The following is a 17,754-nucleotide window of genomic DNA, read 5'->3' as shown; positions in this document are numbered from 1 at the left end:
CATAATATTTTTCAATTCCAGTTTTTACAGTCATGTTCTTAATGGTTGCATGCTTTTTAGTAACTGGAATATGGAATTTCATAAATCTGTCAAGTGCAGCTTCTGGTTGCTCCTCATTACACACCACAGACCGGCGAATATTCTTTACATAGTCAACATAAGAATCACTACAAAACCTATTGTATGACCTCTTATCAACTATATCAGGCCCAGCCTTTGGAACTTTAGTTTTCCTAGATATGGCTACTATGTTGTGATCAATACATTCAATGGATTTGGATACTACTTTAAAGCAGATTTCTGCTGCATTAGTAAAGATGATGATTTCATTCCTGTGCTGTTTGTAACTACCCTAGTAGGTTGACTGACAACCTGAACCAGATGCAGGCACTGCTCACAGTTTCGACGTTTTTTCTTCAGTGGGCAGCTTGATGAAAGCCAGTCAATTGTCATGTTGGTATGAATGATTCGGGAGACAGGCGCAGGAATGCGTAATATTTTTTTTTATTAAACCCAAATTATGGTGTGCCGTGTAAAGGCACGGGGACAAAGTCCAAACAAACACTATACAAAACACAGGGTAGAAACCCAAACGAAAGAGCGAGGAGTACCTCGAATAAATAACACACGTGCACAATGATTAACACACGGGACAAGACCCGTAATCATCTGTGCAATCCACAATGGCACAAAAGCCAAAATTCACAGCGCAGGTACACACACTCACCAATAGACATAGTAACAAAAATCGACAATGGAAACCAAAGGGCACACTTATACAAGTACTAATCAGTGGGAATAGGGGACAGGTGTGCGTAATGAAAGTTCCGGAGGGATCCGTGACATCAATATTTAAATCACCCAGAAAATATAATTCTCTGCTGATATCAGATACATTATCAAGCATTTCATACATATTATCCAGATACTGACTTTTATCACTTGGTGGTCTATAGCACCAGAATGGGCTTTAGGTGAGGCAGATAGCCATATTACTTCAACAGTATTTAACATGGGATTTTCTCTAAGCTTTATAGGGATGTGGTTTTTAATATAGACCTCAACAACGCACCCATTGACATGTCTGTCTTTTCGGTAGAAGGCATAACCATGTATTGCTACCACTGTATCATCAAAGGTATTATCTAAGTGTGCTTCAGAGATTGTTCGAATATGAACGTCATCTGTTAAAAGCAAGTGATTGACTTCAGGCACCTTGTTTCTTAGTCTACATATGTTCATATGGGCTATTTTTAGCACTTTTCTGGGTTGCTTGATTGTTTTTAATGCTTTACTGGAAAGCTTGTCAGAAGTAGACTTGCTCATGTTATGTACATTGGAGCTGATAGTGCACAGTGAGCTGCACACAGTGGACTTCCTACTAAGGCACTCCACCTCAGTGCTGACAGTGTAACTGGTTCATAGGCACATGGTTACTGCATACAATAGCTGTAGGATCAACAGAGGTATTCAGGGCAGTTAGGGGGACATCAACCAAGTTACTTACATTGTGTCTGCCAACGCCCCTGGGATCATGCACATTTGATGCAGCACTATGACAACTTAGTGTCACAATGGTAGGGATTAACAGAGTTGATCTTGTGTCATTGATAACTAATTGTCTCAACGGAGCCTTGAAATGCTTGGACAGAGTCCAGGAGCCAAGATGATTTGGATGGACCCCATCATTCCTGTAGAGTATCTTCTGTTTCCAGCATGTGTCAGAGTTAACTATAAAAGTGATTCAAACAGAGCTACAGTAATATTTTAGCCAGGTGTGTAATGACAGTAGCCATTGACTGCAGGAAAGGGCTACATATGCTAAGAATGTTCCAAAGCCAAGCAACTATCCTGCACTATTCCTAGAAAGTCGTGGGAAAGTTGTATGCAAAATAGCAATAGGACAACCACGCCATCACTAAGTTCTAAGAAAGATATGGGATGTCACATTTCTGGTAGTGATTTGTCATTTAAATAGATTTTTTTCTCCCCTCCTCTCCTCCTGAAGGGCTCACGGTCCCGACTCTGTGATGATGGGTGACGGTCCGACAAACCGACCCGTGGAGCTGACCCAGTCCCAGATGCTGCACATCGCCCAGCAGATCGCTGCAGGCATGGTCTACCTGGCCTCCCAGCACTTTGTCCACCGAGACCTGGCCACACGTAACTGTCTGGTGGGAGAGAACCTGCTGGTGAAGATCGGTGACTTCGGCATGTCCCGAGACGTGTACAGCACGGACTACTACAGGGTAAGTGTATGTGTCGCCCTCTTTTTTCTTGGCATTGTACTACCTCCCTTTGCATGGTTCTCCCTCTCTCTCCCTGCATGGGCATGATCAGCAGGCAATGGAATCTTCGTCCTCTTCAGAACTGTTACAATAAAAACGAGTATTCGAGCACATTCAAGTTTCAAGTTTTTTATGTCACATGCGCAAGTACAGTTAACTACCTTTTTTGCAAACTCAAAACCCAACAATGCAATAATCAATAACAATGTAATACTAGGAAAAAACACACAATAAATAAGAAGAAATATGAAGAAAACAATAAGTGAGAAAGTAAGTAAGCATACTATATACAGGGTCAGTTCCAGTACCAGAATTACAATGTGCAGGGATACTGGAGTGATGGAGGTAGATATGTATAAGGGTAAGGGGATTAGGCAACAGGATTTAAGATAAACAGAGAAGCAGCAGCTTGTATGTGAGGGGGGGTGTGTGTAGTCAATATAAATGTACAGTATGTACATATTATGTGTGAGTGAGCAGATGATGGAGTTAGTGTGTGTGAGTGTGTAGGGCCCTGTGAGTGTGCATAGTGACAAACAGTTGAAATAAAAAGGTCAATGAGGATACAAGGTTAATTCAGATTTTTTTAGCTATTTATCAGTCGTATTGTTTTGGAATAGAAGCTGTTCAAGAGCCTGTTGGTGTCAGACTTGATGCACCGGTACCGCCTGCCATGCAGAAGCAGAGAGAATAGTCTATGGCTTAGGTGGTTGGAGTCTTTAACAATTTTCCGGGCCTTCCTTCCACACCACCTGATATAGATGCCCTGGATGGCAGGAAGCATGGCCCTAGTGATATACTTGGCTGTCCTCACCACCCTCTTTAGCTCCATGCGATCGAGGTTGGTGCTATTGCCATACCATACCAGTGATGCAGCCTGTCAAGATGCTATCAATGGTACAGCTGTAGAACCTTTTGAGGATTTAAGGGCCCATGCCAAACTTACTGAAATTGAGGGAGAGGCCGTTGCTCTGGCACCACACTGCCAGGTCACAGACTTCCTCCCTGTAGGCTGATCAATCGTCACCGGTGATCAGGCCTACCACCATCGTGTCATCAGCAAACTTGATGATGGTGTTGGAGTCATGCTTGGCACGCAATCATCGGTGAACAGGGAGTACAAGAGGGGACTAAGAACACACCCCTGTGGGGCACTTGTGTTGCGGGTCAGCGTGGCAGAGGTATTTTGCCTACCCTTACCACCTGGGATTGGCCGGTCAGGAAGTCCAGTATCCAGGTGCAGAGGGAGGTGTTCAGACCCAGAGTCCTAAGCTTGGAGACATGTTTGGAGGTGACAATGGTGTTGAACCCTGAGCTGTAGTCCATGAACAGCATTCTCATATAGGTATTCCTCTTATCTAGGTGGGTGAGGGCAGTGCAATTGATATTGCGTCATCTATGGATCTGTTGGGGCGGTATAGAGTGGGTCTATGGTGTCTGTGATGGTGGAGTTAATGTGTGCCATAACCAGCCTCTCAAAGCACTTCATGATTACAGAAGTGAGTGCTACAGGGCGGTAGTCATTGTCGGATGACGCCTTAGAGTTCTTGGGGACAGAAATTGTGGTAGTCATCTTAAAACATGTGGGGAATACAGACTGGGACAAGAAGAGTTTGAAAATGACCTTCAATATGCCTGCCAGCTGTTCTGCGCATGCTCTGAGAACGCACCCTGGAAACCCGTCGGGCCCAGCGGCCTTGCGGATGTTGACCTGTTTAAAGACCTTTCTCAAGTCGGCCTCAGAGAGCGAGATGGGTCCTCTGGGTCGGTGACGGCTCTCACACCCGGCACGATGTTATTGTTGCCGAAGCGTGTATTGGGTTCGTCTGGTAGAGAGGCATTATGGGGCAGATCACGGTTGGGTCTTCCTTTGTAATCCGTAATCGACTGTAGTCCGCACCACATGCTGCAGGCGGCAGAGCCTGTGTAATATGAGTCCACCTTATTCCTATATTGTCCTTTTGCTCGTTTGATGACTCTGCAGAGGTCAAAGCGGAGCTTCTTGTACATATTCCAGTCCTCGGCCGAAGCAGTGAACCCTCATCGAATGCATTTTTGAATGAAGCCGGAGACGGAGGTGGTTAACTCGTCAATGTTATCGGCGGAGTGTCGAAACACATTCCAATCAGTGCTAGCAATGCAGTCCTGTAGCATAATCTCTCATTCTGGTGACCATTTCTCAAATGTTTGAGTTTCTGCTTGTAAACTGGAAACAGGAGTACGGATTTGCCGCATGGCGGACGAGGGAGGGCCTTGTATCTTTGGTTGTGAGTAGAATAACAGTGGTCAAGGACCTTATCGCCCCTAGTGGCATTGGAGACGTGTTGATAGAAGTTGGGCATCAGGTGTCTTAGTGACGCCAGCAACCAGAAAAGCAGCCTCTGGATGTAGTTTTTCTTGCTTGCAGTGAACTAACCAATCAAGTATCTAACTAACTGATGAATCGATCAGTCAGCAGCAACATCCTGTATGGACTGTGTATGGACTGGGTTGAGAAACACTGTAGAGGACTTATTCATAGGTGTCAGTGTATAGATGTCAGCAGTATAGTAGTTACTATGCAACCCGACCTAAGGTCAATTCGTAGGATTTGGGATGTAAATTTGTTCGCATTTAGTAGGATATTTTACATTACCAATGGAATAGGAAATGGAGGATGTATAGTATCATGTGTCTTACCCTGCCATACAATATCACATTAATTGGATGATGTAATTTATCAAACATCTTGGAGGATGTATAGTATAGTAAGTCTTGCCCTGAGGCCAGGCTGCTTGTTGCATGTAAGCGTTTGTGGCTAACGTTAGCGGCTAATGCAGCAGGTTAGGATTCTAGCGCAGCAGGTTGGGAGAACTAACGTAGCAGGTTGGGAGAACTAACGTAGCAGGTTAGGAGAAATTACGTAGCCGGGTCAAGGGAAGAGTTAGCTAAAATGCTACAGTTGTCCCCAACATGAGTCAAACACGCTGGACGGTCACATTATAAGGCCACCCATCCTCCCCGACCAACCTATCTACTTTCGTTTCTATGTTAAGTAACCAGACCATGAATCCATTTGTAACGTAACACATAACACTAAATGGAGGTACACAAATGTATGTAACATATCCCTGACAGACAGACGGATGGACAGCTGAGAGCTGAGAGCTCTGTCTGTCTGTGCTCTGCCAGGGATTAATATGATTGACAGGAGCATAAAAGGGCCCTAAACGACACCCACCCTTTGCTCAAATAGTGTCTCTGTGTTTGGATCTTACTCCATCTCTTCATTCCTCTAGCTCTCTCACCCCGTCTCAGTCAGTCAGTCAGTCAGTCTGTCTGTCTGTCTGTCTCTCTCAACTTTTATTCCCCTCCCCACACACCCCAGAAACACACACACACGCACGCACACGCACACGCACACGCACACGCACACGCCTCCTCTTAGTACAATTAACCACTGGAGTTTCGCCATAGCAATGTGCAAGGGCAGCACAGCTTAAGTTATATCAGACAGTCCCTATGAAAAAAAGTAATTAAAGAACTCTATTAGTATGCAGCTCCGATACTACAGAGAACGAGAGAGAGGCAGAAAAGGAGGGAGAGAGAGATGAGGAGAGAGGGCGGGAGGCGAAATGGAGAGTGAGTCAAAGAAATCCACACAAATATAGATGCAAGAGAGGAGGGGTATGGGAGAAAAGAGAAGAGAGGCTTCAGAGTGAAGAGGTTGAGAGAAGGGACCGAGTGTGGAGAGAAGGAAATGAAAAAAAGAGAAAGGAGCCAATGATAGATGCTGAGAAATAGACTGAGAGCTGCTCTCTCCCCCTATAGTGGGTGAAAGAATGATGAACAATGATGTCATAGGAGGGATCAGAAGGTGGACCAGCACAAGTGGCTTCCTGTCTAGAGACTATGCCTGACAGTGGCTGCATCTGAAATGGTACCCTATTCACTAGTGCAATTCAGACGCACCAACATACTCAGGGAAAAAAGGAGACGAATTGTACGTAAAGATCAGCCTCTTTTATCATTTCTCTTTAATCCACATGACCACACAAATCTGTATGCTTTTTAATTACAGACCGACAGACAAGGCTCGCTATACTCACTCCTGGGGATAAGAAACACAGTGATTCCCAGTGGAATGACAATCTCCGTAGAAACACAAGGCTACGCAATTCAGTCTACTGGAAAAATGAGGCGGAGTTTTGGTCACAGGTCCAGCAATGGCTGAAAAATTGCAACATTTACCTGGAGCTAACTCTGCAGATAGCACTACAGGGTGATCTGAAAAGTCATAGTCAATCAATCAATATTATAATAATACTTTAAGCAAAAACATTTATTTTTAATTTACAATCTGTAGAAATTCTGAGAATAGAAAGGTTCAGAACTTCGGTGAAACATCACAGCACAGTTGAAGAATATATAAAGCCAATATGGATGGTGTTAAGAGATAGATGGGAGGAGTTGAATGGAGCTGAAGTTTGGGAATAACAACTAGTAACAAGAAACTAATGTAAAACATACTGTCCATAAAACATATATAGGTTCAGAACTTTTGTGAAAGAAATAGATGGGAGAGGTTGAGGTTAGAGGAAGGACAGGAGTAAAAACAAACAAAACATAACTATTGTAAAATACATTGTATCCGTAAAATGTATATAGTATGTATAAGCTGGAAGTAGAAGCCTAAGTGTTGTTCACTAGTTTACTCCAATTAGGAGAAGGGTGGTTGGGTTAGAAGGTAATAAAAGGAAAATATCTATATTTTTAAAATGTGTTTATATATGTATGTATATATGTTGTGGTGGTTAATTTCTTTACTATCAAATGAGGAGAGACAAACTTATGACACAAGTCAGAGTTATACTTAAACTAAATATTTAATCACTTATTAATAAGGGAGCAGGTCAATACAATACACACATATAAAGTGAATCGATTGAGTGCTCTACGATAATGATGGCTGGTCATGGCTGGTTGACGATTCACGCTCAGATGATTCGTTGAGAGCCCCGAGACAAAAGTACAAAGGTATTTTATAGCCAAGATACACCCCTTTCAACCTACATGATGAACAACAGATATATAGAATGGGTCACAAGGTTAAGATTTGTATGAAAGATACCTATAATACATAGCAGACAGTATCTGCTGTTTCATTGTGTAGAGACCAGTGTCTGGCCCTGTATAGAACAGAAACATTAACCTGGGATATTCGGGACAGTAGCGTCCCACCCCGCCAACAGCCAGTGAAAGTGCAGGGTGCCAAATTCAAAACAACAAAAATCTCATAATTAAAATTCCTCAAGCATACAAGTATTTTACACCATTTTAAATATACAATTCTCGTTAATCCAGCCACAGTGTCTGATTTCAAAAAGGCTTAACAGCGAAAGCACCACAAACGATTATGTTAGGTCACCACCAAGTCACAGAAAAACACAGCCATTTTTCAAGTCAAAGAGAGGAGTCACAAAAAGCAGAAATATAGATAAAATTAATCACTAACCTTTGATGATCTTCATCAGATGACACTCATAGGACTTCATGTTACACAATACATGTATGTTTTGTTCAATAAAGTGCACATTTATATCCAAAAATCTCATTTTACATTGGGGTGTTATGTTCAGTAGTTCCAAAACATGCAGTGATTTTGCAGAGAGCCACATCAATTCACAGAAATCCTCATAATAAACGTTGATGAAAGATACAACTCTTACACATGGAACTTTAGATACACTTCTCCTTAATGCAACCACTGTGTCCGATTTCAAAAAAACTTTACGGAAAAAGCAAACCATGCAATAATCTGAGTACAGCGCTCAGAGACCAAACCAGCCAAAGAAATATTCTCCATGTTGTATGTAGACCTCTGCAATCAACCTGATACCCCAAAGTCTAAAACAATTTTGAGCACAGTTGACCCCCTCCCCCCTTCAGGCACTGATTCTTCTGGCGTCCTTTTCGTCTTCTTCAGATAGCTTTACAGTTCAAAGTGGATGGCCATGACAATGTCCCAATTTCAATGTTTCACCTGAGCCGCCATCACCTTTACCACCCATTATTTGTTGTTCATTCGTCAACCAGTATACCAGTAACATAAGAGAAGTTTGGAACATATTTCTCCCCATGCTCACTCCACGTGGACTCCTCTCACACTCCTGAGAAAAGACATGAGAGAAAAGCAGTTGATAGCTTTGATCAGATGCTGTACACCGGTTGCTGGCTCGGACTCATTTCTCTCGGTAGAAGTGGTGCGGACAGGGCCGTATTGAACGCCTTTGTTGCTATTCTTCAGCCAGTTAGAGGGGGGTTTGAGGTACACACACGGTTCGGTCCAATTATATCTTCCTTACATTAAGATACCGTCTGATGTCATTTTTCATGATAACCTCAAGAGAACAGATCAGAACAACAGTTTAGTTCAGTCCATTAACCATATGATAAATGATTACTTTGACCAATTATTCTTAATACAAATGTCTAAACATATGTCAAAAAGAATAACAACACATTCTATTGAAACTGTTCTTTCAAATGGGCTTATACTCCCCATCACACCATTAACTCTATCGCAGAGCCACAGGATCAGGAAATTAGACCTATGACTCATCGGGAATAGAACAGAACAAACAACACAACAATACACTCCTTCACATATCACTCCATACACATCACTCAAGATATGTCAACTTTAATCCAAAACCTCAGAGGGCTGTTACCTCCCCCATTTTGACACATAACTCCCTATGTGAGTAACGTGTAAAAAAAAACGCACTACTGGTCAAAAAATAAAACAACATTTCAAAAAACAAAATCAAATTAAAATCACTACTCTTAAGAACTCCATAAATAAAAAATAATTGTATCCATACGGTCGTAGGAAAATAGACTTAAGGCAGCATACCTTTAGTCAAAGGCAACGCCCTCTCCTTTTTCACATTGATCCAAATCACAAATATGGCTAAGAACTATAAACTTCATCATAATTATCAATATTACAAATGACCTTTAAATCAGCATTACAAATTACCTTAAAATCATTAACCAAATGGCTTTCCAATGAGGGTGATCAAACCACAATGGAAAGTCATTGACAGAGGTCATAGGTCATGCAAACCCTTCAAAGAAGTGTTTCTTACAATATTAGACAATTTAATGAAAGATGTGTGTGGCAGATGTGTTGCTACCTACCCTCACCACCTGGGGGCGGCCCGTCAGGAAGTCCAGGATCCAGTTGCAGAGGGAGGTGTTTAGTCCCAGGTTCCTTAGCTTAGTGATGAGCTTTGAGGGTACTATGGTTTTGAACGCTGAGCTGTAGTCAATGAATAGCATTCTCACATAGGTGTTCCTTTTGTCCAGGTGGGAAAGGGCAGTGTGGAGTGCAATAGAGATTGCATCATCTTGTGGATCTGTTTGGGCGGTATGCAAATTGGAGTGGGTCTAGGGTTTCTGGGATAATGGTGTTGATGTGAGCCATTACCAACCTTCCAAAGCACTTCATGGCTATGGACGTGAGTGCTACGGGTCTGTAGTCATTTAGGCAGGTTGTCTTTGTGTCCTTGGGCAAAGGGACTATGGTGGTCTGCTTGAAACGTGTTGGTATTACAGACTCAATCAGGGACATGTTGAAAATATCAGTGAAGACACCTGCCAGTTGGTCAGCACATGCACGGAGAACACGTCCTGGTAATCCGTCTGTGTAAGGGCTATTTGACCAAGAAGGAGAGTGATGGAGTGCTGCATCAGATGTCCTAGCCTCCACAATCCACCGACCTCAACCCAATTGAGATGGTTTGGGATGAGTTGGACCACAGAGTGAAGAAAAAGCAGCCAACAAGTGCTCAGCATAACTCCTTCAATACTATTAACGTGTTTGGTTAATATATGTTATTTCATAGTTTTGATGTCTTCACTATTATTTTACAATGCAGAAAATAGTAAAAATAAAGAAAAACCCTTGAATGAGTAGGTGTGTCCAAACTTTTGACTGGTACTGTATATATTTGAAAAAATATATATGGGGTATTGGAAGTGATGCAGGCAATTACATTGATAGAAGTTACAATCTATCTGCAATATTAAAGCTGATGTACCCCCTTAAAAAAGGAGGGGGAGGAGTCTCATAGTGAAGCTCCTCCCACACAGCCAGCCTAAAGCCTCCCATAAGCGCTCTTTCAAACCCACCTCGTTGCCATGGATACCACGGCCTCTGAGGTCACTACACTAAACTCACAATTCGTAATTTTTACTTCTTCTTTGAGGTCTTCTTGCCCAGACTAGCGGTGGGTTAGTTATTTATGAGAGAGAGAGAGAGAGAGAGAGACAGAGAATTTTCTCAACTCAGAATATTGAGCTATAAAAACCATTGGGCCCTCTGTCTGAACATGCCAGTAAAACTTGCTTCTCTTAATTTTTGATGAACCCAGGATGTTAAGAACAATTAATCAAGGGCTTCCTGACAATGAAACACTCAAACGCACACACAGACATAAACACAAACAAGCACACACACACACTCATGTACATACTGAGGACGCATTTCGTTCTGAACCAAACCAATATTTTTTCGTTACATATTTTTTCGTTACATTCAAAAAGTTCTTAGATTCAAGCTCCAAAAAAGAAACGGTTTATATCATTAATTTCTGTTCCTTTTTAAACCTCTGAAATAAATCTACATTGTTTTACATTTAGCTCGACCTGAAATTAATTCACCAATCAGTGAGGATAAAGCACCTTGCTATGAAGCGGCAAGCTATTTACAAACATTGGACAGACAAGTGTAGGGTGCAAGATCTGACCAAAATTTTGCAGGTGGGGAGAGGTTGTAGGAGGGTGTAGTACTAGGCTTGGCTTGAAGTACTGGGCATCTTGTTTTGTTGTGACATGCATTATCTTATTTAGGCCCACAGAAATATAACTACAGAGGAGCGGCTTCTATGAAGGAACTTTGAATGTCTTTGAACTTCAAAAAGTTGGCTCAACATTGGACCAGTTTGTGTGTGCAGAGCGGCAGCAGAATTGAAATCAAAACCTGTCTTACCTTTTTTTAGTTAATAAATTTGATGTGAAACGTGATAACTATAGTATCCTTAACTAGCATTGAAAAAGTTAATCGAATCTTCTCTAATTAAAAATCTTTCACCCTAATTTCTGAATTACACTTGTAATGTCAGTAGGCTTTTGCATCAGAGGGGGAGGGGCTAATAGTCTACACCGGATTTTCAGATGGCAGGCAGACACTGGATTAAGTTTCTGGGTGACAGACTGAGGGCTTTGCATAGGTGCTTTGTTACGTTTTTTTTGTGGGACTGGAAAAAAAAGGCCAGGAATGTAAAATAACATTATTAACCGCTTCCCATGCTTTTAAAATTACTTTTCTGTTCCAGAACATTATAGATCACTTTCATTCCCGGTTCTGATTCTGTTCCTCAATTTTTTGTAAAAATATTTTCCAGTTTTTGGTTGTTTCCTGAACCTGTTCCAACCCCAGAAACACACACAAACACACTCTAACATACAGTGCTGCTAGGAAACTGTAAAAAAGTTGCAGTCACTAAGATCAGGAGCACAGCATTAATATTTCAAACCACTCCACGTTTTACAATGTGATTAAACAAACAACGATAAATAAATACACTCACTAGATGTTGGCTTCGCCCTCAACCCCACACTGTTCTTGACCATGAATCCATCGCAACATACATACTGTACTTGGAAACTCAAGTGGGGTTTTAGTTATGTGAAAACACTTACAGTGACTTATTTGGTGAGGAGGCGTCAGGAGCCTTTGAGAAGGCGGACTAGAGATGGAGCCAGATTGGTTTACACAAACAAACACACATACCAGGGATGACTATCTCTTGGCTTTAATGGACTGATAAAGTAAAGGCTACTCTGACGGATAGGAGAGAAGAAGAGACCACGCAGGGCTGAGTGGGCAGCAGACAGCGGTGGCCAACAACAGCTTCCTGTATCGTGCAGTGTCTGGGACGATATGACTGTACTGTAGCTACAGTCCTAAGCATTAATAAGTCCACCTGTACTGAAGCACAGTGGGAGTAACTTCACATGAGGGACAGGGACATACAGTCCATTCAGAAAGTATTCAGACCCCTTCACTTTTTGCACATTTGTTACTTTAGTCTTATTCTAAATACATTAAATTAAATGTTTTCCTCATCAATCTACAAACAATACCCCATAATGACAATGCGAAAACAGGTTTTTAGATATTTTTATTAAGGTATAAAAAACAGAATACCTTATTTACATTGGTATTCGAACCCTTTGCTATGAGACTTGTAATTGAGCTCTGGTGCATCCTGTTCTATATCGTGGAGCTCCACCCATATGGGATATCTGCTCCTAGTGGTTTACCCTTCTGCCTAGGCAGCGAATAGCCTGAGAGAAACTTATGCACACACCTGCAGCCAATGGGAGTACAGGTGTCCCTATGTTGCAGACAGAGTTCAGTGTGTCAAATCGGAGGGCATGCTGTCCGGTCCTCTGGCAGTCTCCATGGGGGTGCCACAGGGTTCAATTCTCGGGCCGACTCTTTTCTCTGTATATATCAATGATGTTGCTCTTGCTGCGGGCGATTCCCTGATCCACCTCTACGCAGACGACACCATTCTGTATACTTCCGGCCCGTCCTTGGACACTGTGCTATCTAACCTCCAAACGAGCTTCAACGCCATACAACACTCCTTCCGTGGCCTCCAACTGCTCTTAAACGCTAGTAAAACCAAATGCATGCTTTTCAACCGTTCGCTGCCTGCACCCGCACGCCCGACTAGCATCCCCACCCTGGATGGTTCCGACCTAGAATATGTGGACATCTATAAGTACCTAGGTGTCTGGCTAGACTGTAAACTCTCCTTCCAGACTCATATCAAACATCTCCAATCTAAAAATCAAATCTAGAGTCGGCTTTCTATTCCGCAACAAAGCCTCCTTCACTCACGCTGCCAAACTTACCCTAGTAAAACTGACTATATTAGCCGATCCTCGACTTCGGCGATGTCATCTACAAAATAGCTTCCAATACTCTACTCAGCAAACTGGATGCAGTTTATCACAGTGCCATCCGTTTTGTTACTAAAGCACCTTATACCACCCACCACAGCGACCTGTATGCTCTAGTCGGCTGGCCCTCGCTACATATTCGTCGCCAGACCCACTGGCTCCAGGTCATCTACAAGTCCATGCTAGGTAAAGCTCCACCTTATCTCAGTTCACTGGTCACGATGGCAACACCCACCCGTAGCACGCGCTCCAGCAGGTGTATCTCACTGATCACCCCTAAAGCCAACACCTCATTTGGCCGCCTTTCTTTACAGTTCTCTGCTGCCTGTGACTGGAACGAATTGCAAAAACTTCAAACATCTGCTATCTGAGCAGCTAATCGATCGCTGCAGCTGTACATAGTCTATCGGTAAATAGCCCACCCAATTTTACCTACCTCATCGTCATACTGTTTATATTTATTTACTTTTCTGCTCTTTTGCACACCAATATCTCTACCTGTACATGACCATCTGATCATTTATCACTCCAGTGTTAATCTGCAAAATTGTAATTATTCGCTTACCTCCTCATGCCTTTTGCACACAATGTATATAGACTCTCTTTTTTTTCTACTGTGTTATTGACTTGTTAATTGTTTACTCCATGTGTAACTCTGTGTTGTCTGTTCACACTGCTATGCTTTATCTTGGCCAGGTCGCAGTTGCAAATGAGAACTTGTTCTCAACTAGCCTACCTGGTTAAATAAAGGTGAAATAAATAAAATAAAAAAATGTTAGGGGATGCTTCCCCTCAATCACCCTCCCATTATCTTCAGTAACTTTGACTGGACTGAAGAAGCCGAGAAGAGAAGAGAAGAGAAGAGAAGGGAAGAGAAAGACTCAGGACGAACCCGCCATCGAATTCCAATTCTCAACGTCGTCCATCTCAATGAGCACACCGGTGTTTCTCTTTTGAGAGCTCAGTGTCGCTGCTTCTCTATGGTAGCTATGGACTCACACAACTTTTGTTTTGTGTGCTTAGGGTCACAGCACACCAGGAGTGGCTTCACCAATCCCCCCAATGCCTGTGCTCTGCCCTCCTTTCTTTAACCTCTCTAGGGTACGTGGGACACGAATGTCCCACCTGACCATCATCTAGTGAAAGTGAAATGCGCCAAATTCAAACAACAGAAATCTCATAATTAGAATTCCTCAAACATACATGTATTATACACCATTTTAAAGACAAAATTGTTGTTAATCCCACCACAGTGTCCAATTTCAAAAAGGCTTTAGGAGGAAATCATAATATGCGATTATGTTAGGTCAGTACCTAGTCACAAAAAAACACAGCCATTTTTCCAGCCAAAGAGAGGAGTCACAAAAAGCAGAAATAGAGATAAAATGAATCACTAACCTTTGATGATCTTCATCAGATGACACTCATAGGACTTCATGTTACACAATACATGTATGTTTTGTTCGATATAGTTCATATTTATATCCAAAAATCTCTGTTTACATTGGCGCGTTGTTATGTTTTACCTCCAAAAAATCAGTTGAAAGTGCAGAGAGCTACATCAATTTACAGAAATACTCATCATAAATGTTGATGAAAATACAACTGTTATGCATGGAATTAAAGATATACTTCTCATTAACCTCTTGCGACGAGCAATCCCGTATCCGGGAGCATAATCATAGCCTCAAATGCATTAGCATAACGCAGCGGACATAAATACCCCTAGAAACTTTTCCTATTCATGAAAATCGCAAATGAAATGAAATAAATATATTCAAACACAAGCTTAGCCTTTTGTTAACAACACTGTCATCTCAGATTTTCAAAATATGCATTACAGCCAACGCTAGATAAGCATTTGTGTAAGTTTATCATGGCATAATGCTATGCTAGCTCTGCTGGCAGCAGGCAACATTTTCACGAAAATAAGAAAAGCAACCAAATTAAATCATTTACCTTTGAAGAACTTCGGATGCTTTCACTCAGGAGACTCCCAGTTAGATAGCAAATGTTCCTTTTTTCCCAAAATATTATTTTTGTAGGCGAAATAGCTCCCGTTTCTTCATCATGCTTGGCTGAGAAATCGACCTGAAAATGCTACAACTATAACGCCAAACGTTTTTCAAAATTTGCTCCATAATATCGACAGAAACACGGCAAAGTTATTTAGGATCCATCCTCAAGGTGTTTTTAACATATATATTCGATAATATATCCGTCGAGGCAATTGGTTTCTCATAAGAAGCGATTGGAAAAATGGCTACCTCAGTATTTTACGCGAGATTTTCTGCGGGAGACACCATGTGACCACATGCTATATATGGTCCCTTACGGCCATTCTTCAATGGAAATGACTAAAAAGACGTCACAATGCTGTAGACACCTTGGGAATACGTGGAAAACGTAAGCTCATTCGTAGCCCATTCACAGCCATATAAGTAGTCATTGGCATGAGGCGGTTTCAAAAAATGCGGCACTTCCTGGTTGGATTTTTATCTGGGTTTCGCCTGTAACATCACAGACAATATCTTTGCAGTTTTGGAAACGTCAGTGTTTTCTTTCCAAAGTTGTCAATTATATGCATAGTCGAGCATCTTTTCGCAACAGAATATCTTGTTTACAATGTTTTTCATCCAAAAATTTTAATAGCGCCCCCCTAATGCATAACTGGTTAATGCAACCGCTGTGTCAGTTTCAAAAAAGCTTTACCGAAAAAGCACACCATGGAATAATCTGAGTACAGCAATACAGATACCCGTCATGTTATGGAGTCAACAAAAGTCAGAAATAGCATTATAAATATTCACTTACCTTTGATGATCTTCATCAGAATGCACTCACAGGAATCCCAGTTCCACAATAAATGTTAGTTTATGATATCCATAATTTATGTCCAAATATCTCCTTTTTGAATGCGCATTTAGTACAGTAATCCAAATGCGCAGGCCCTAGGTCCAGACAAAGCCAAAAACGTTATATTACAGTTTGTAGAAACATGTCAAACGATGTATGCATGTATGCACGATGTAATCAGTCTTTAGGATGTTTTTATCATAAATCTTCAATAATGTTTCAACTGGAGAATTCCGTTGTCTTTAGAAATGAAAGGGAACGGAGCAAACTCTCACGGGCACGCGCCTGACTGAGCACATGGCCTTCTGGCAGACCCATGACTCAATCAGCTCTCATTCCCTCCCACTTCACAGTAGAAGCTTGAAACAAGGTTCTAAAGATTGTTGACATCTAGTGGAAGCCTTAGGAAGTGCAATATGACACGCACTTGAGGGAGAGTGCGAGGAGCAGGCACAGGATGCACAGGGCTGTGGAGACACACTGGAGACCTGGTGTGTATAGCCGGCATCAATGGTACCGGAACTTTAACACACTTTAACACACTTCTTATGACTTCTTCTTCTTACACTTCTTATGACGAGTACGGGGAGCTGACTCAGGTGGCACCAAGCTGACAACACCTTCCTTTAGTCCAAATCGGTGCATCCTCCACCAACTCAACAACTCCCATCTCTCTCTCCTCCAAATTCTCCTTCTTCTCCCAGACTGGCTCTGGTTCACTCCTCGGCTCCGCCGACTGCTCCATGTGCCTCCCCAAAAAAATGTTCTTGGGGTTTTTGTGGCCTTCCTCCCGACTTCGTCGCTGTAACTCCTTCGCTGCTTCCGCCTGCTTCCATGGCAGGCTCTTCTCTCCTGCCATTATGTCGTCCCAAGTCCAGGAGGTTCTCTCCCTAATCTCCTCCAAAGACCAGGATGCCATTACCTCCCAGGCACGCTGCTTGTTCCGTTGTTGGTGGGATCTTCTATCACATTCGTTATAATAAGTGGACCAAAGCGCAGCGTGAACTGGGTTCCACATCTTTTAATTACTAAGTGAAACTCACAGCAAAACAAAACAATAAATCTCAACCGAACCGTGAAGCTAACAATAGTGCTAACAGGCAACTATCCATAGACAAGATCCCACAAAACACAATGGAGAAATGGCTGCCTAAATAGTAATAATCCTCCTGAGTAGGGAGGATTGTACTGAGGACGCAGTATATTGTGACACATTGTGTTACGGTACTGTGGGACTGTATCGCCGCCATTGCTGGGCCAGACCTTTTCATTAGGTGGGAAGTGTTAGGTTCGGCAGGGAGTACATTTTGGAGCGTTGCGCTCCGCCTAAAACCACTAGGTGCAGAGCTCCCCTATGGTGGCGGAGCTCCACGATATAGAACGATATTTACTGGAGCTGTAACTCCAGTTCTATGAGTGGAGCAGAGCCCCATAGGACTTCAGGCCCTGCCAACTCCCAGTCTCACTGAAGATAATATTTTTGAGAGGCTGATTGAGAGGAAGCATCCCCTTATATAGGGACACCTGTACTCCCATTGGCTACAAGTGTGTGCATCATTTTCTCTCAGGCTACTCGCTGCCTAGGCAGCGG

At 42.4% G+C, this 17,754-nt stretch overlaps 1 protein-coding gene across 3 annotated transcripts in view; it reads left to right on the top strand.

Annotated features, from left to right (window-relative positions):
- LOC112264138 (BDNF/NT-3 growth factors receptor) overlaps positions 1-17,754 on the top strand; it is a 73,982-nt gene that overhangs the window by 51,510 nt on the left and 4,718 nt on the right. For 2 of the 3 annotated variants that reach the window (XM_042330646.1, XM_042330644.1), the window contains one exon: positions 2,009-2,255. In XM_042330646.1, the coding sequence (XP_042186580.1) occupies positions 2,009-2,255 (247 nt within the window). The remainder of the gene's footprint in view (positions 1-2,008; positions 2,256-17,754) is intronic. The other variant, XM_042330645.1, reaches the window with a different exon arrangement.

This window comes from Oncorhynchus tshawytscha, linkage group LG12 (assembly GCF_018296145.1).
Source record: "Oncorhynchus tshawytscha isolate Ot180627B linkage group LG12, Otsh_v2.0, whole genome shotgun sequence".
NCBI classification, from domain to species: domain Eukaryota; kingdom Metazoa; phylum Chordata; class Actinopteri; order Salmoniformes; family Salmonidae; genus Oncorhynchus; species Oncorhynchus tshawytscha.
This window is presented reverse-complemented; position numbering and strand designations above follow the sequence as displayed.